Source organism: Cervus canadensis, chromosome 6, assembly GCF_019320065.1.
Source record: "Cervus canadensis isolate Bull #8, Minnesota chromosome 6, ASM1932006v1, whole genome shotgun sequence".
Classification (NCBI taxonomy): Eukaryota; Metazoa; Chordata; class Mammalia; order Artiodactyla; family Cervidae; genus Cervus; species Cervus canadensis.
The window spans coordinates 40,056,965-40,076,367 of record NC_057391.1 but is presented as its reverse complement, the minus strand read 5'-3'; the positions used below and the strand labels follow the sequence as shown (position 1 = coordinate 40,076,367).

Sequence of the window (19,403 nt, the reverse complement as noted above, 5' to 3'; positions counted from 1 at the left end):
CTCCTTTTTCTATTTGGAACCAGTCTGTTGTTCCATGTCCAGTTCTAACTGTTGCTTCCTGACCTGCATACAGGTTTCTCAAGAGGCAGGTCAGGTGGTCTGGTATCCCCATCTCTTTCAGAATTTTCCACAGTTTATTGTGACCCACACAGTCAAAGGCTTTGGCATAGTCAATAAAGCAGAAATAGATGTCTTTCTGGAACTCTCTTGCTTTTTTGATGATCCAGCAGATGTTGGCAATTTGATCTCTGGTTCCTCTGCCTTTTCTAAAACCAGCTTGAACATCTGGAAGTTCATGGTTCATGTATTGCTGAAGCCTGGCTTGGAGAATTTTGAGCATTACTTTACTAGCCTGTGAGATAAGTGTAATTGTGTGGTAGTTTGAGCATTCTTTGGCATTTCCTTTCTTTGGGATTGGAATGAAAACTGACCTTTTCCAGTCCTGTGGCCACTGCTGAGTTTTCCAGATTTGCTGGCACATTGAGTGCAGCACTTTCACAGCATCATCTTTTAGGATTTGAAATAGCTCAACTGGAATTCCATCACCTCCACCAGCTTTGTTCATAGTGATGCTTTCTAAGGCCCACCTGACTTCACATTCCAGGAAGTCTGGCTCTAGGTGAGTGATCTCACCATCGTGATTATGTGGGTTATGAAGATCTTTTTTGTACAGTTCTTCTGTGTATTTTTGCCACCTCTTCTTAATATCTTCTGCTTCTGTTAGGTCCATACCATTTCTGTCCTTTATTGAGTCCATCTTTGCATGAAATGTTCCCTTGGTATCTCTAATTTTCTTGAAGAGATCACTAGTCTTTCCTATTCTATTGTTTTCCTCTATTTCTTTGCATTGATCACTGAGGAAGGCTTTCTTATCTCTCCTTGCTATTCTTTGGAACTCTGCATTCAAAATAGTTCCTGATGATCACAGGTTATACTTAACAGTCTAGTCACTGGTTTCTGAAGATAAAGGCTACAGAATTTGAAATGGAACAAAGATATAACCCAAGAGCCATCAAGACAAGATAAGCAGATATAAAGTATTATATATTAAAAAGTATATAATATACTTTTATATATAAAAAATAAAGTATAACTCTGTATATAAATGTATATGAGAAAAAATATAGGGAAGGCAAATTAAGTCAGAATAATATGGAAGGGAGAATCTGTAGGAGAAGAACATGTATGATCCAATAGAAATTTTATTTTGTTTCAGGAGGAACAAGTATATAGAAAATGAGGTAAGTACACACAGAGTCTCATTTCAAGGAAAACAGAATACAGCCAATTGGAAAAGAAAGATCTGGAAATTATTATAATCAAGATTTTTTTTAACCTTTCCTTAAATAACAAAAACCTAAAAATTAATTTTCAACAAATAGACATTTCCTATACTTAATATGTGGAGAAGGAAATGGCAACCCACTCCAGTATTCTTGCCTAGAGAATCCCATGGACAGAGGAGCCTGGCAGGCTGCAGTCCATGAGGCTGCAAGAGTTGGACACAACTTAGCGACTAAACCACCACCAACATACTTAATGTGAGGCTGAGTTTATTTAAAGAGGCAGGAAAAGCTGATACTTTTGTGCAAATATTCTTCTTCTAAAGTAATATTGCACTGACAGTTTGTTACAATACAGAAAACTCAAATTTCCATGTGGCATCCCAAGTTTTTAAGCAGCTGTAATTAACAAAAACAAACAACGAATATACTTCTGTTTTGTTTCTGAGAGTACTTAAACTCTAAGCCCAACCCGAAAGACTGCTTTCTGGGCTACTGTTTCTGATATTCATCTGTCTCCTTTATCTTCCACACTAGCATATTCTTTGCCTTCTTTTCTAGTTCAGGGAGATCAAGTTTATAGAGCATTGATTTATTATACTAGTTTAAGCCTACACAGGTTTGTTGTGGCACCTACTGGCATTCTATTTTAATTCCTTATCTTTATCACACAGACCAGGTAAACAACGCTAAATTTAAATCCTAGATCTGTAACATAAATTATCCAACCCCTGGTAAGTTATACTCTCTGAATCTCAGATTCCTTATATATAAAAATAAGGATAATAATGCCTATGTTTTATGAATTGACTTATTTATACAAACTTCTCTAGTTCAGTATAGATTCAGGTACAGGTGGTGGGATTCTCAGTTTTGGAAGCACAGACTTGCTTCCCTTATACGTATGGGTATGATCCTCAAACACCACCCAACTCTGGGTATCAGCAGAGATGTGTTTCTGTTTTCTAGCCTCCATGACCCTCCAGTATTCTTGCCTGGAGAATCCCAGGGACAGAGGAGCCTAGTGGGCTGCTGTCTATGGGGTCGCACAGAGTTGGACACGACTGAAGTGACTTAGCAGCAGCAGCAGCATGACCCTTATAAGGACCTAACAGGTCTCTGATCACTCAGACAAAAATAATATCTGTCACTGGTTCAACAGGGTCCTTATCTGAATTTTAGGTCCCCTGTACACATTTTGCAAGTATCGCTCTTATACTTTTCTTGGAAATCCTGTATTTTCCAATTCCGGATAGTTGACCTTTCCCCTCTACCCCATGATTTCCAATTTGTCTGAAAAATATGTATTTAGCTAGATGATAAGATCAGTTTACTGTCTTCTTTTCTAAACTATCACCTGTGTTTTTTTCTCATCAGAGACCTCTGCCTTCTATGAGGGCCTGTCTTCTCTACTGCCTTCACACCATGCCCCATTATACATAAAAAACATTCCAAAGCATTATGATATAGAATATATAAGACAACTCTAGGTTCTAATCTCAGTTTTTAAACATACTAAATATTATATGACTTTCATCAAGTTATTTAACCTACCTAAGACTCAGTTTTTTAATCTGTAAACAGGGACTATATCTTGACAACTTAAGAGGCTAAAGATCAAATACAGTGATGCAGATGAATGTGTCTTGAAAACTGCAATTCTATACAATGCAGAAAATATTATCCATTCAGCAAAATACTGATGATGACAAAAGGATCTGAAGTCAAACTGCCAGAATTGGAGTCCTAACTCTATTATTTGCCTTTTAATATGTAAATAAGGACTATAATACCTACTTCATGTGATATTAGCTCAATGATGTTAGTTATTATTATTATTAAATGCCTATTATGTTAGGCATTGTACTAGACACTGGTGATAAAATGGAATCAAGGCAGACATGGCTAACATATTTGCCAAAAACTCATATCTCCTACTTCATATGCTACATTTTCTAAGTCATGCCACGTACACTTAAGAGCAAAGAAATATCTGAGTAGTAAAGCATTTCTACATAGCATAAAGGTAAGAGTCCACAATTCCACTCTCTCTTTTTGTGAAATTTCCAGTGAACACATAGTGACTATGGTATTTCTTTTTTTAATTCATCACTTGACTCAAAACTCTTCAGATGACTTCTGGATAAACTGTCTGGAATACGTTTCAATCAAACGTAAATAGGACAGTATTTCTCAAAGTAACATCCAAAGATGATCTGCTTCTCAATAACCTAAAATGCTAATTAAAAGGCATATTCCTAGACCTTATTTCAGACACAGATTCAAAAGCTCTGGCTGGAAGATGTGGGAATCTGCATTTCTAATAGGTTCCCAATGTGATTTTTATGCAAATCCCATTTGAGAACCACATTCCTAAGAAAGAAAAAAACACTGTGTGAGAAATTTGTAACCAAAGGAAACACTGGAAAATGATGATCCAATTTTCTTTCTGAAGAAGAAAAGTTTTAGTCATCAGAATAAATTTTCACATGCCTGTCTCTTAATAGGGTTAAGTCAAGAGTGTACAGAGATTAAGACCAAAATTGACTTGAACATACACACCTTAACTGTGAGTGTTCAAGAAATTCCTATTTTGGAGGCCAAGGGAAAGGGAGGAGAAGGGGTATTGTGAAAAAGTTTACCCACATTTCACAAGAAGCAAACAAAAAGCTGCCATTGCAATAGTCATGGCTACTAAAACGGATTTGGTGATATCAGATATCAGAAAATGGAACCGCTTTCTCTTAAACTCAGACAACTAAAGACAGATATCCCTGCTCCAACTCCCCACATCTACCATAAACCTCTGATAACCTCTCAAATGTAGACTTCACTTATTTGGGAGTTAAATTGGTCCTGTGACCAATCAGAGGCAAGAGAAAATAGGATCTTTTGATGAAAGATATACAATTTTCATAAAAGATAACCAAAATAACTAATTAAAATGTAAATTTATACCTCACAATCTGATGGAGAGTTATAGAAGAGCTGTCAGAGACACTGAAGAAAGTCAATGAAAAAGCTCTGAACTCCTAGTGGATGTTAACTTTCCAAATAACAATTCAAAGCTAATGAACAAACACTATTCCTCTACCCACTATGCCACAGTGGTCTGAGGTCTGCTCTGGTGCTGATAATAAAATGCCAGAAGACGGCAGTGAGTTTGGCACTGTGACTGGAAGAAGTCGGGAGCCCGAAGGGGAAAAAGCAGCCCAACCTGCCCACACTACGGAGTCTGGAGCAGCAGAGCGGGCGGGGCTGCGATTTCTCCTGAATCACTGCACTCTCTCTTCTCCGCCTGCGTGAGCGCCGCCCACCCACTCGCGGCAGCTTGAACCCCCTGGGCCTAGTCTCTCCTTCCCCCTCCCCTCGGCCTGGTGCTGAATCATGAGCCCGATATCTCCAAAAGGTAAAACCCAAGAACAATGCCACCCTTAGCGCTGGCCTGAATGGGGCACCAGGTTGGGGTGGGGCAGAAGGCTGGAAACCACAACTTTGCCCCCCTTTCTCCCAAATTCCCCACCCAACCCCCTAATGAAAAGGAGTGCTGCGGTGCTACGGGATTCCCAAGCGGCGCCCCTTCTCCCCCCGCGTTGCTCGTGTCTGCAACGCCCCGACCTGGTCCCGGCGCGCTCCGCCTCATTGTTCCAAAGCTGCCCGCCCGCCAGGAGTCCAAGCCCTGCGAGGCCAGCAGGTTCGCAGCTCGTGGGGAAGGGGTGGGGGCTCTCCACTCCACGGCCCTCACCACAGTCCCCTGCCCGGCCTCACCCCTTCCTGCCAACCTCCTTTAGCTAAAGCCAAAGCATCGAGCCCCCCAGAGGCGACCGGGTGGGTGCTGTCCAAATGCTGGGAGGAGGATGGGGGGTGGGGGTGGGGGAAAGGCTGGAGTCTGCGGCCTGCGTGTAGCTGCAGCCTTCGCCCCTTCGCCCCTTCGCTCCACTGCGAGAGAGATGCTGCTTCCATGGGTACCGCTTGGCCACGGTCCCTCCCGCCCAACAGGGAGCCGCTCGGCTGTGGCCATCTCCCAGCCCTAGACGCTGGCGCCGAGCAGCCCTCGGCCCTCCTCGTTTCCAGAAGCCGAAAGCAGAGGGCCAGTCCCTGTGCAGGCTGCAGAAGTCACCATACGCGACTCACCCCAACTGTTTCTGTCCCTGCGGTTCTTGGCCATGGTGGTCCGGGCACTGGTGGCGGCGAGGCGCTGTCAGGGCTCTCGCTGCTCTCCCGGCTGCAGGTTGCTGGCGGTGGGAAGCTCTGTGCCCTCGCTGGGCTGGGCGCAGTTCCCTCAGACTCTGAGGATGTTGCTGTGGCGCTGGTGGGAAGGAGTGGGGGGGGGGAAAGGGAGGAGAAAGCGGATGAACCAAGCTCAGCATCACAAGCCGGAGTTCACACAAAAACCAGCGTCACACCCTCCCTACCTTGGCCCACCCCCAGAGCCTGAAGACAGTGACAGACGATGTACTGCAACATTTTCGATGGAAAACACATACAAATAAACAGCACCCCCTTACACACTCTCAAAGAACTTAACAGCATTATACAGTCAGAAATACACAGACCAAGATACTGCATGATTCTGCATGTTCAAATACCTGTTTTCTCGACCAGTTACATATGAGTAGAAATATGCTGGCAACATTTACATAGCCGAAAAATTCATATAATCAGCATTTATCTATCAGACACCATTTCCTTCTTAATTTAAAGGCAAGGTCACAATAGTAAATAGGGTATCATGCATTTTTGTACCTGTATACTGAACAGGCCTGTCTTTTAAAATTGGGATAGCATACTTAGATTAAGAAGATCAAGACTTGCAGAAGGAAATGGCAACCCACTCCAGTATTCTTGCCTGGAAAATCCCATGGTCAGAGGAACCTGGCAGGCTACCGTCCATGGAGTCACCAGGAGTCGGACGTGACTTAGCGACTAAACCACCATGTTAAAACCTCTCAAGTTGGACTTCCCTAGCAGTCTAGTGGTTAAGACCTATGCCTGCAATGCAGGGAGTACAGGTTCGATCCTTGGTTAGGGAACAAAGATCCCACATGCTGCACAATGCCGCCAAAAAAATCCCAAAAACTAAAAAAACAAGATAAAGACAAAAGCTGGAGATTTACCATAATCTGTAACTAACTCCATGTCTAACGGGCAAAATTTCCACTCAGTTTACAGAACTATCATATGGAGTTACATTGACAAATATTCTAAGTCAAACATCATATTATGGAAGAGCCTTGGCAATAAAGTTGCTAACAATTTTGAATAGAAAGCAAAAGGCAATAAATACTTTAAAAAATATTCTCAATCACTCTCTTTTCACAAGTTCCTTCATCTTTACCCATCAATTTAATTTTCAGCATCCTAGAAACACTGTTCCTTCATGCTACCTGACCCTCAAGATACTGTCATCCCATTCCTCACCTCCTCACTCACTTTTCTGCTGAATTTGACTGTTGACCATACTCTACACAGATCAGTTCTGCCTGGAATATTACTGCTAGCTTCTTAATTATCAGATCCTAGATCTCTGTTTATTCCCTCATTATAAGCAACTCTTCACTGTGTTCCCTCAATGTAATTTACTATATGATGGTTTCAGACAGGATCTCCATCCATGCTATTGATTCCCAAATCTATTCATCCAGCCTTAAGCTTTCTTGAGGAAAGAAAATCATCATTTCAGGGCTGAGTCTGTAACTGCCTAAGGTCATCTTCACTTTGTTTTCCTACTGACACTTCAAAATCAATATGTCAAAGACCAAACTCTCTCACTCACCATTGCCAAATCTCATGCAATCCTATTTCAGTTAATTGTTCTATGACCTCAGAACACTGTAAACCAAGTTTACATCATGGTTTTAAAAGGGACTGTCTTCAATAGAGTTGCATTCCATAAACACTAATGAGACAATATAGAACGATAGAAATTGTCTCACCCCGTGCCTACAGACCACATTCATTAAACAAAAACAAGCATGTTCTCCTTTTCTTATATTTATTATAACTCTCAGTTCACATTCCAGCCTGATGTGAATCCCTCTCAAGTGAATCCCATTAAAAAGCAGTACAGTAGGGACTTCCCTGCTGGTCCAGTGGCTATGACTCTGCACTCCCAATGCAGGGGGCCTGGGTTCCATCCCTGGTCAGGGAACTAGATCCCATATGCCGCAACTGAAAGATCCCGAGTGCTGCAACTGAGACTCAGCACAGCTGAATATGTAAGTATTTTTAAAAAACCAAAAGAGTACAGTCGATTCTACCCACAAAAGTTATATATACAATTCAACATCTATTCCTAATTGAAGAAGGGATTTATTTTTTAAAAAACCTTTTTTTCTGTTGTTAATAAGTAATCTGTGAGATAATACTTGAGACTGTGTGAACGTCTTGGCCAAGAACTTTGTATTCAATGGTTTTTACCATCCACTGACATCCTTGCCTAAATCAACTTCAGATTTTAAAATACCATTTCTTCTGCATTTTACATTTAATAGCTGGCGTTTCCTCTCCCACCTTTGTTTGTTACATACCCCTATCCACTTCATGGATTCAGGAAATCTAAAGAAAAACTTTACTCTAATTTACCATCATTATCCTTTGTAATGCTCAAATTGCCCTAAATTTGACCAATGGTAGCCCCTTCAAGTTAACAACTGTCTCCTTGTAACATGTCCTATTTGTCTTTCATCATTTCCCTTGTTTTCTGGCACAAGAAAATGTTTCAAGTTTCCCTGGTATTTTTCCTGCCTCAGAATGAGTTCCTCCAAGAAACTCTGGCTGCCTTTAATGAGAAAAGGAATTTAGAAACCAAGATCTGAGTGCTAGCTGTGCTCACTGCTAGCTGGAATTTCACTGTTTCTAGACTCTTTCAGTGGACATTGTTAGAACATGTTTATTTTTCAAAACTGTTAAGTTTAATCTACTTTAAAGAAATACCTCCAACAGTATGAAAATACATACAGAGTAATTTATTGAAGCATTTTTTGTTATTGTAATATATTGGAAATAACCTAAGTGCCCACATATAGGAGAATATGAGTGATAGTCGCTCAGTTGTTTCCGACTCTTTGCGATTCCATGGACTGTAGCCTGCCAGGCTCCTTTGTCCATGGAGTTCTCCAGGCAAGAATACTGGAGTGGGTTGCCATTTCCTTCACAGAATGGAAAACTATACAGCTATAGGAAAGAATACAGGGGCTTCCCTAGTGTTCCAGTGGTTAGGCATTCACCTGCCAAAGCAGGGGACACAGGTTTAATCCCTGGTCCAGGAAGATCCCACAAGCCTTGGAGCAGTTAGGCCCCAGCACCACAACTATTGAAGCCCACAAACCTAGAGCTCACGCTCCACAACAAGAGAAGCCACGCAGTGAGAAGCCCATGCATCACAATGAGAGAGTAGCCCCTGCGTGCTGCAATCAGAGAAAAGCCCATGCACAGCAACAAAGGCCCAGTACATCCAAAAATAAATAAATCTTTAAAAATAAAAAGGAAGATCTTTATGAATTGATATATACTGATTTCCATAATAATACACTGTCAAATGAAAAAAAAAAAACAAAACAAAGCGCAAATATTCTACCTACCATGTAAGAAAGAAAAGGATATTAAAAAATATATCTGTTCATCTGTGCAAAAGAAATACAGGGTAAACCAGAAACCAATGAGATCAGTTATCTACAGGAGACAGGTGGGAATAGGATGGAAGCAATGGGAGAATGGGAATAGGATGGAAAGGATTAGGAGGGCTGCTACTTCTCTAAATGTAACCTTTTTATGTAGCCAGCACTGTTGGAACCATGGTAATGGTTCACATTCTCCAAAATAAATAACTAAAACCAATCAGGATATGGGCAAAGGAGTGGAAGGAATTCAAAGTGGAATTACAAATAGTTAAAAAAAACAAAGTGAACCTAACTATATTACAGGTGAATAACATAACTACACTGAAGCATTTTCTAAACCTGAAGAGCTATAGAAAATAGTATTTTGATTGAATGCTATAAGACTGAAGACAAAAACTGTACACAAGCATTGTTCTTTAGCTCATAATTTATTTTTCTTCCAGGACATATGTAGGTTAGCAATTCTGAAGTTATTTGTGTATTCTCTAGAATTGAGTAAGTACATGGTGCATAATCAGAACCAGATTTCTTCCTTTTGGAGATGAAGTTGTAATAAGGAAAGGGGAAGGAGAACCCTACGGTGTTGAACTGGAATCTGAGGTATCAGTATGATACAGTAAAAATACAAATAACAGAATTTTTTTAAACAAGGGTAGAGGATCTAAATAGACATTTCTCCATAGAGGACATACAAATGGCCAACAGGCACATGAAAGGACGATTTAACATTTTTAGTCACTAGGGAAATGCAAATCAAAATTTAAACAACTGCAATGAGATATCACTTCAGATCAACCAGGATGACTATAATCAGAAAGAAGGACAATAAAAAGTGTTGGTGAAACTGACACTGCTGGTGGGAATATAGCCACTTTGGAAAACAGTCTGGCAGCTTCTCAAAATTTAGTTACCATATGGCCCAGCAATTCCACTCATAGATATATGCCTCCCCACAAATGAAAGTATATGTTCATGCAAAAACTTGCACAGGGATGTTCTAAGAGCATTGCCAAAAGGTAGAATCAACCTAAATGCCAATAACCATCAATGGATTAAAAAAATGTGGTATATCCATACAATGGAATATTATTTAGCCAAAAAAAGCTTCCTATTTAATGGAACTGTGACTCGGTTACCTGGGGAAAGCATCTGTCCCCCGGGCACTAGGGCCTTCAGATCCATCACACCCAATGTTTTAGAATCAAAGTTGTAAAGACAAAAATTCTTCAACTGAATTATTAGGAATAATAATAATTCCTAATAATCACTTACTTCTACCCCCTGGTTCCTCAGTCACTTAGTTGGGTCCGACTCTGTGACCCCATGGACTGCAGCATGCCAGGCTTCCTTGTCCATCATCACCTCCTGGAGCTTACTCAAACTCCTATCCATTGAGTTTCCATGTCTCTGGTTCCTAGGCCTGTGCATTCTGAATATGGGGTAGATGGCAATATGTATTGGATACTGACTTAAATCCTGTATCATATCCTCATAAGGGTTATCTCTCAGCCAATTGATCCTTCAGCACAACTTTCCTCTGTGGTATTATACCAGCTGCTTCTAAGCGATGGGTTTGAGGTAAGATCAGTTAACTTCACAGGCATGACTCCATTGCCTCACTTCCCATGAGTTTCCTGCTCAAATTTAATGTTGTTTGTGATACATGATGATGAAACAGTCCATGAATTGTGGTACTAGTAGAAGTTTCCCAAGCAGGGACGGTAAACCTGTATCTGGACTATGTACATATATGACTATAGGTCCTGGGTGTTAGCTGATGACTCATAAATTGAACAGGGGCAGCAGAATTCCATTGTCAAATGGAAGGTATATACTGGGGTGGCCTGAGCTGGTCTGGAAGGCTTGCATAAAGTACACAGACTAACTTTCATTGTACCTGCTCCTACTTCTTTGCCACCTTTTTTTGAACCATATCTTTGGGTTCAAAAAACATAACACCTAGTACCTAAAGGGTATGTATATACTATAGGGATGTACATATATACATAGCTACCCCATGAGGACAAATTGCTCTTCCCTTCATAATCAAAAGGATTTGGTTTAATTAAACTGCCACCAGGTGATTGACTGGTCTGTCTAGGGATAGTACCTTACTAAGGGTCACTGCAGGGCTTCCCTGGTAGCTCAGCTGGTAAAGAATCTGCCTGCAATGCAGGAGACCCCGGTTGGATTCCTGGGTCAGGGACAGGCTACCCACTCTAGTATCCTTGGGCTTTCCTGGTGGCTCAGATGGTCAAGAATTCGCCTATAATGTGGGAGACCTGGGTTTGATCCCTGGGTTGGGAAGATCCCCTGGAGGAGGGCATGGCAACCCACTCCAGCATTCTTGCCTGGAGAATCCCCATGGACTGTAGCCTGCCAGGATCCTCTGTCGATGGGGTTGCAAAGAATCACATGACTGAATGACCAAGCACAGCACAGCAGGGGTCACTGCAAAGGCAGGTGACTCTGCTATAAGAAAGTGAGATACTGCAGAGTGGCAGTAACCTTACTACCCTTGGCAAGTGGAAGTCCATGCCACCGAATTCCCTTTAGCTCCATTCCTATTGCCACATGGCCCCACTGAACTAATACTAGGGTGACTGGGTAGAGGCTGACTGACATTCATAGGACAGATTATCTTTTATATCTGATTATTGGGATGGATGCCCCCTTGTGGGCAGTCAAATGGTTCACCGATATTTTCACTCTGTGAGCCAATTTTGATACTCCATTCATAATATATCTCCCACTGACTTCCTTATTTCTGATCTCTCCAAGTTATGGCCAACTTATTAATTACTCCACATAAATCAGTACAGAGACATATCTCAGGCTATCTTTCATTCCTAACACAGAGGACACCAGATGTTCTATTCAAAATTGTGCCCTCTGGAAAAATTTCTCTTCATCTCTATTTTTCAGGACCACTTCACTGTGAAGTAGGACCATAATTCAGTGGCTCTATGCTTCTAGTTGGTGCCGATTTATCATCCAGACAATTAATAAACCAGGCCCAAGCTTTTCCTTCTTCTGCTAAATGACCATGAGCCCAAAGATATGGTTCAAAAAACAGTGGCAAAGAAGTACGAGCAGGTACAATATAAAGTTACTCCATGTACTTTATTCCTGCCTTCCAGACCAGCTCAGGCCACCCTAGTATATACCTTTCCATTGGACAATGGAATTCTGCTGCCCCTATTCAATTTAAGAGTCATCAGATAACACCCAGTATCTAAAGAACAGTTTATAACACAAAATCACTTAGAATCCTGTAGTCAGGTGTTTAGTATCTGCCAAGCCCCGGTGGCAAGCCAAGAGTTGTCTCTCAACTGAGCTGAATACAGGAACCCTGCTATCAATTCTCATATAAACTTTAAAACCACCCTGGGGATCAAGGTTACACATCAGATAATCAATTCAAACTAGATTAAAAAAAAAGATGTGCGCTGGGTTCCTCTTTTTAAAACTCCCATCATAATGACTGGATACTGATTCTGAAAGAGATGCAAGTTCTACTGGTCTCCAGAACAAAAGAGAATTCTCCTATACTTAGAAAACACAGTTTTGGCCTCAACAGACAATGAAACCTCATTAGTAACAAAAAGAATAGCTTAAGATTAACTATTTGAAAATACGAATCATAATAATGGCCAATGTCTTCCAATATTTAATTGATTTATAGTTAAAGAACCTATAAAGCTCAACCACATCAAGTTACATTTTGCAACTAGCTTATGTTGGAATATTCATCAGATTATAATGCTTAAGTCTATATGTTCCATATTAAATTACTGTCTTTATGCTCTTTTTGTCACACTTGAGGATTTTACTCAACCATTCTTTCTTGGTTAGTAAATTGTGAAACTTACCTAGGTAGAAGTTAAAAAATTTTATGTCCCCTGTTTTTTCCCCCTGTATTTTGGCTGTGCTGGGCAGCATGCAGGAACTTAGTTCCCTGACCAGTAATCTAACCTGTGCCTCCTGCAACGGAGGTGCGATGTCTGAACCACTGGACTGCCAGGGAAGCCCCTATGTCTCCCAATTAAAAAAATTCATCCTTGGCTAAAATTGAAACCAGAGGCCAAAAATTATAACTAGCATTTTACTAAAAAACTCTGAAAGAAGGGAAAAACACTAAAAAGCATAGAGCAAACCATAAAAGGTAGGTAACAGTAAAATATGGAAAATAAAACATGTCAGCTAGTAAGACCCAAAGAATACATGACCATCATATCAAGTTATATTTATTCTTATTCAATACCCTGGCATTATAAAAACTGGTGTTCTGTAAGAAACTCTTGTGTAAGCTACAACTTTTGATTGTTATGTAACCTTCCATTTTGAAACCCTGTGCTTAATTGTTTAGGGTGTAAAATTAAATTTATGCACTGTATTTTATGGAAATTTTATGTGAACTTCTTTACTAACCATGTAATATTTAACGCACAAGCTATGACTTCACTGACCTTGATAAAATTAACTAGTATCTAAAATTTTTAAAATTCTCTTGAAGTTAGTATAAAGCAGATGTTTTTCCTTGAAACGGCTGTGTTATGAGTAAAATAATGATTATGGCAGACATTTCTGAATCACCACATAGAACCTTGACTTTTTCCATACTATCTACCTCTGCATTGATGGTCAAAGCGTATGGCTCGGCCATTACTGGCAACATAAGTATCTGCATTCCAGGGTCTTGGTGAAGCCTATGACCTCAAACTTTTTATTGCTTAATTCATATCAAACACTGTGTTTCAAGAATAACATGCCTAAAAGACTGTCAGAAAGATATTTGTTTCGAACAGGGAATTCAGTTTCCACTTTATGAAGGCCCATGAGATAAGTTTTCTTAAACTCTTAGCAACAGGAAAAGATGCACCTCTCTCTCGATCAACTGGTTTATTGTGATCTTAAAAACACTATAAAACTTTCTGCTTCAGCCAATTTGCTGTATTGTTCTGGTATCCCATTTTTCCTTTCTTTAACATCATACCTATTTTCTCATTTTTATCTTATGTTATAGTATGCATTTTCCATATTCTGCCTCAAATTCTCTGAGGAGTAATGCAAGTATAAATAAATTATAGACTAAAAAAAGGATTAAAGCTTGTAGGGTCAAAGGGGAAAATGAGAATCTATGACAGTAAATAAGTACTAGGATACCAATAGAACATTTGAAAAGATTTTAAGTCATTGAAGCCAAAAGTATTTGCCCACCAAATCAAGTGCCAAGAAGCTTTGAAAGAAGTAACTGTTCTTCAACAATTTTTTCAATGCAGCAAACACATAGGCTTTGTCCATAGGGCATGTAAGTCTGAGCTTACTTATGTTCCCTAAATAAGTGCCCTTTGTGCAGACAGCACAAGAAATACATATCTTCCCTGTCCTGTTAAGGTGTGAATTTAATTTCTACATTATGCAATTGATTACAATGACCAACAACCAGTACACTGCCAAGAATGGAATTGAATTGGATATTCAAAGCCACAAGGCACATCCACAACTTGCTCTTTTGTGATTTTTCAGTCACTAAGTGCATTGGCCAAGTGTTAGCTGGCTTTTTTGTTCAAACCTTCACGGGGCTCTAGAAATAACTTTGCCAGTATACAACCTGGTAGTGTTATTTCTACCTTCAGAACAAGACTAGAACTGAAACTGCAAAACAGCCTGTGAAATATCAGCCAAATTACTTCCCTAAACTCCTGTTCCATATTTTGTACATTGTGAAGTATTTTTAAACCTCTTATATTTTGATAACCCTCTTTATAATCCTGTAAGATGCTTTATAAACGCTTTCTTGGGTGTCAGATGCAAAACCCTATCCTCTTCCAGCTGCAGATACGGAGACATTGCCAAATACTATGTCCTTCTTGTCCCGGGTCACAGACTGAGGAAGTGGTAGAACCAGAACCAGGTTGTGGTCCCTAATTCTGTCTCAGCTTCTGCAAAGCTCCTGACCCAAATCAAATAAAGGAGCAATATCCGCGTTGAGACACCGCGTGTGCCCAACTGGGCTACTGGCCATTGAGACTTCCTAGGAATTTAGGCTTTCAGAAATGTCTTGGGAAAACTCGTAGAAGACAGGTTGCGCAGGTGTGTAGGGAAGCTTCAAACTGGTACCACTGGGAATGATTTGCAAAACAGGACGGTGCAGTAGGGTGTGCCGCGATTTAGTTAACCCGGCACTTCCCCACCTCCTTCCCTGGCGCCCCACGGCCAGCTGACTCCTGGCCCAGTGCCCTCTACGTACCTTCTCTGAACTGGGCGGGGGCCGCGTTCCCGTCTCCCTCGCGCCCACCCTTCTCTCTCTACCCGTCTCACTCTCCAAGTTTACCTGACAAACCACGGGGCGGTTTAGCCGAGGCGCGTCCGCCCACGAATGCACCGGGGGCGTCCCTAACACTCGGATGGGGAGCGGAGCCCGGGCCCGGAGGGACGCGCCGGGCGAGGGGGCGCGGCGGCCCGGCCGGGAGAGTGTCGTGTCCCGAGCAGGCCTCAGGGCGGCACTCTGGCCCCGCGGCCGGCGCGCTCGGGCGGGCCTCTGGGCGCCGACCCACGCTGGCCGGGAACGTGTCTCCCGGTGACGCAGCCCCGGGTGGGGAACGTGGTGCGGCGGCGGCGGCGGCGGCGACGGTACGCGCCTCAGCCGCCCGCGAGAGGACGTGCGCTGCTGCGGGAGGCGGCGGCGGCGGCGGCGCCGCGGGACCTGGAGCGGCCGGCGGGAGCCGGGAAGCAGGACGCAGGCGCGGGCGAGGAAGTAGGTCCCGGGCGCGGCGCTCAACAAAGAGCGGGGCCGCCCCCCTGAGGTATCCTGCCGACCCCGAGCGCCGGCGGGCGGGCAGACCGGTCCGGCAGTTCGCGGGCGGCCTGGGAGGGGGAAGGGCCGCGGCCGGAACCCGGCGGCGGGGCTCTAGGGACCCTTCCAGGCCGGCTGGTCCGCGGTCCCCGGACGGGCGGAAAGGAAGGGGCTGGGCCGCTCGGGATTGTAGCCTCTGCTTCTCCTCGTGCAGGCGGAGCTGCGGGCAGAGGCTCCATGTTGGGAAGCGGCGCCGCTCGTCCTCGTTAGCGGGAATCGGGGCGCCGCGGGCAGAGCCGGCGGGGGCCGGGCCCTGAGTGAAGATGGAGGCCCCTCTGCGGCCTGGGGCCGACATCCTGAGGCGGAACCCGCAGCAGGACTACGAGCTCGTTCAGAGGGTCGGCAGCGGCACCTACGGGGACGTCTATAAGGTGAGGCAGGCCGGACTCTTTTCCTCTGGTCAGCTGGCTTCCAGGAATAGGCCACTTTCTGGGAAGTATGAGGAGGGGGCAGGATGCTTTTATTGTTGCATCTTGGAGATGCCGCGGCCGTGGTTCCGTGTGCTCGGTTTCAGGGCAGCTTCAATTCACTGCTTGCTCTGATCGCTCCAACAAGCAGAACTAATCACACCTTTGCAAACTACCGTTGTACTTTCTTGTGGTATAAAGGCTTTTTCATGCTTATTTATGGTATCCAGGGGAGTTCGAATCTGCTTACGGAGTTGCACTTGAAAGTGTTCTTGTCTTAGCATGGAAAAATGCTTCCTGGAAGTCGGGAGACCAGAAAGTATATTGACATTCCGACATTTGCATAAGAAAACTTTTTGATGGATAATCGTGGTTTAAAAAGTCCTGTGAAATCCGTCCTCTCAGTTTTATCTGTAAGCAGTCTAAAAAGTGGCTTGGGCACAAACATCATCGTATGTAGAACAATGCTTTTCCTGGCAGAAGTTTCATTATTTGTATCAGGTGATTTCTTTTTCTACTTTAGCAGTTCCTCTCTTTGGAATTTGTAACATCCCATGACCAAGAGCGATTAAGAGCTGCTGTCCTTTTAATTGTACTTGTTTGCTTTATTTGGAACGAAAGATGAGGCTGTTACTCTCAATTTGAGATTTGAAAAAACACAGAGAAGCAAACCCAGTTCCTTAAGTTCACTGAGTTCTTGAAGGATCAAGATGAAAGAGATTGTTTCAGATTGTCTTATGCTTTTTGTTTTCTGTTTCAAAAAGGGATCTCTACTGCAACTCATATATATTGAGGGAAATTTCCTTGGATTTGGAACAGCTTTGTTTATTGGAGTTAATCATGTTATATATGCCATTATTCCAAATAACACTCCTGCATGTACTTGAAACTGGCCTTTGTGTTATATGGTTAATTAACCAGTAGAATCCTCTGGGGTATGTTGTTTTGCACAGGTGGTAATATGGAAGAAAATCATCCTTTCTTCCTAACTTCTGTTTTTGTTAATATCTTCCCTATTAATAGTAACAATTTGAGGTTGTGTTAAGGCAGCTCTAACACTGTTTGATTCTATTGAGTTGAAAAGTAATGGGTAGGATTTTTGTTTAAACAAGCATTTGCATCTTCTGTACTAGGTACTGTTCTGTATGGGATGTTGAATTGGGAGGAAGTTTTCAGCTTTTGCCTTGTGAATAATTTTAATTCAAACTGAATAATTATAATAGAATCCAGAATACTCTTTACATAGAATAAGAGGTAGTTAACTCTTGTTTATTCATGAATTAGACATTTTGTGGAATGATCTTTAAAAACTTGAAATTCCTATTTGCTTTCTCAGTCCCGCTTTTTAGTCATCTTCTTTTTATGATTCACTTTGTATTACTAGTTCATGTTAATCATACAGTTGTTCATCATCAATTCAGTTCATGTTAATAATACAGTAATCTGGATTCTAGTTCTTGTATATTATCTCTCCTTCCTACTACAAGAACTTTTAAAGTGTTCCCCACAGAAATCCCAAGACTTTCACCATTTTTCTTTTAAATATAACAACTGAAGCAGTTATCTGGAGCGGGGTTTTATCCTTGCCAGGGATTCATATCAATGTATGACAAAACCCCCCAAAAAAATAAAAAAATAAAATAAAATTTCTTCCCATCCCAAAAAAAAAAGAAAAAAATAAAAAATAAAGGGGCAGCTAAGATTACCTCTTACCCTGGGGCCTCCCTGCCCTATCTCTCTTTTGCAGTTCCTAAACAGAGGATCAAAGACTGAATATTTATCATACAGCACGTTCAACCTCCCACCTCACAAGTGATCCTTTTCTCTCATATTCATGCTCCCTCACTTTATGTGTATATTCATTCCACAGGAAGCCAGTTGCTGATTCCTAAACATCCTCAAAATCCTGATTCCTTGTCTTTTGTTTTCCTTTGTTCTAATTACCTGGAATCACCTCCCTCCTACATTTCCAACTATTATCCTAACTGTCCAGGAAAGCCTTACTCCAATGCTCTTCCAGAAGGCCCTAGACCTTCCCCATTATTGCTCTAGCCTCATTTATTACTCTTCCCCCTCCTTCATTGTCTTCTAGCAACACCGGCCTGCTTGCTCTTTCTTAAAAAGAATGTACATCTTCCTACCTTTGGGCCTTTGTTCTGGCTATCCCTGCTGCTCAGAATGGCTTTCCTCAGACAGTCACATGGCTTGCTCCCTTCCCTCCTTGCTTTTATATCCTCTCAATCTTTTTTTTACTTCTTTTTTCTACAATCTTTTTTCCTACTTCTTTTCTCTTTGCACTTATCACTCTAATGTTTTACTTATTTTTTTCTTGTTTGTTATCTATCTCAATCCAGTACATACTCCCTGAGGGCAGGAATTTTATCTGTTTTACTCACTGCTCTGTCTCTAATAGTACCTAGAATTGTGCCTGGCACAGAATAAGTACTTTCTGAAACTATTGAATGAATGACTATCAGTAATTCTGTCCCCTACTTCTCTGGGTGTATGCTTTTGACATCACAACACTGAGTTAATATTTAATGCTCTATATATTCTTGTAATGCTGATTATATCCTGCATACGTATTTTTATTACAAATTTCAATTACTTGAGTCCCCTAGGAAAAATATTTCTGGAAAACTATTTCATAGCATACCCATTTTCAATATTTTAAAACCTACAGAATTTTAAGTCTGTCTATTTACTGCTTAACGTGCCTAAAAACATGTAACATTCAAACTGTAGTATTGACGTTTTTAACTCAGAGCACTTAATTTTATTATTTATCACTGTGTTTAGGATGAGCTGAAAATCTTAGAAAGTTTTAGGAGAATTTCAGTCTGTAATGTAAACTAGCAAAATAATTACAGTGAAGCACTGGAAGTGCGGAGTCTTAGACCACTGGACCTCCAGGAAAGTTCCTTATTTTTTTTTCTATCTTAAGGACCTGGAGCTTTGAGATTTTTTGGTGAATTATTTTTGTTCTTCAGAGACACAGATCCCCTCTACAGCTCCTGTCTTTCTTGAGAATCCCCAGTAGGGCAGAACTCAAACTGGCTATTCCTGGGTTGAAAGAAGACTATTACAAAGATTCTTTTAAATAAATGGGTTAAATTATTGAAGGTGAAAGCAGGAGATAGTGGAGGGGAAAGAAACACAAAGGAGAAAAGAAATGTGGTGGAAGATGTATGAGAGATTAAATTTCAACTAAGCAAATTTTGTTTATAATTGA

At 41.6% G+C, this 19,403-nt stretch overlaps 2 protein-coding genes across 6 annotated transcripts in view; one reads left to right on the top strand and one right to left on the bottom strand.

Moving 5' to 3' along the window:
* Nucleotides 1–5,592, bottom strand: part of ATL1 (atlastin GTPase 1) — a 67,388-nt gene extending 61,796 nt beyond the window's left edge. For both annotated transcript variants that reach the window (XM_043471642.1, XM_043471643.1), the window contains exon 1: nt 5,418–5,592. In XM_043471642.1, coding sequence (XP_043327577.1) covers nt 5,418–5,451 — 34 coding nt within the window. In that variant the 5' untranslated portion in view covers nt 5,452–5,592. The remainder of the gene's footprint in view (nt 1–5,417) is intronic.
* Nucleotides 5,593–15,452: 9,860 nt separating this feature from the next.
* The window catches only part of MAP4K5 (mitogen-activated protein kinase kinase kinase kinase 5), a 115,321-nt gene continuing 111,370 nt past the window's right edge, over nt 15,453–19,403 (top strand). Inside the window, exons 1-2 of one of the 4 annotated variants that reach the window (XM_043471640.1) lie at nt 15,453–15,665; nt 15,919–16,135. In XM_043471640.1, the coding sequence (XP_043327575.1) occupies nt 16,028–16,135 (108 nt within the window). In that variant the 5' untranslated portion in view covers nt 15,453–15,665; nt 15,919–16,027. Of the gene's footprint in view, nt 15,715–15,918; nt 16,136–19,403 lie in introns of all 4 variants that reach the window. The other 3 variants (XM_043471638.1, XM_043471641.1, XM_043471639.1) reach the window with 3 other exon arrangements.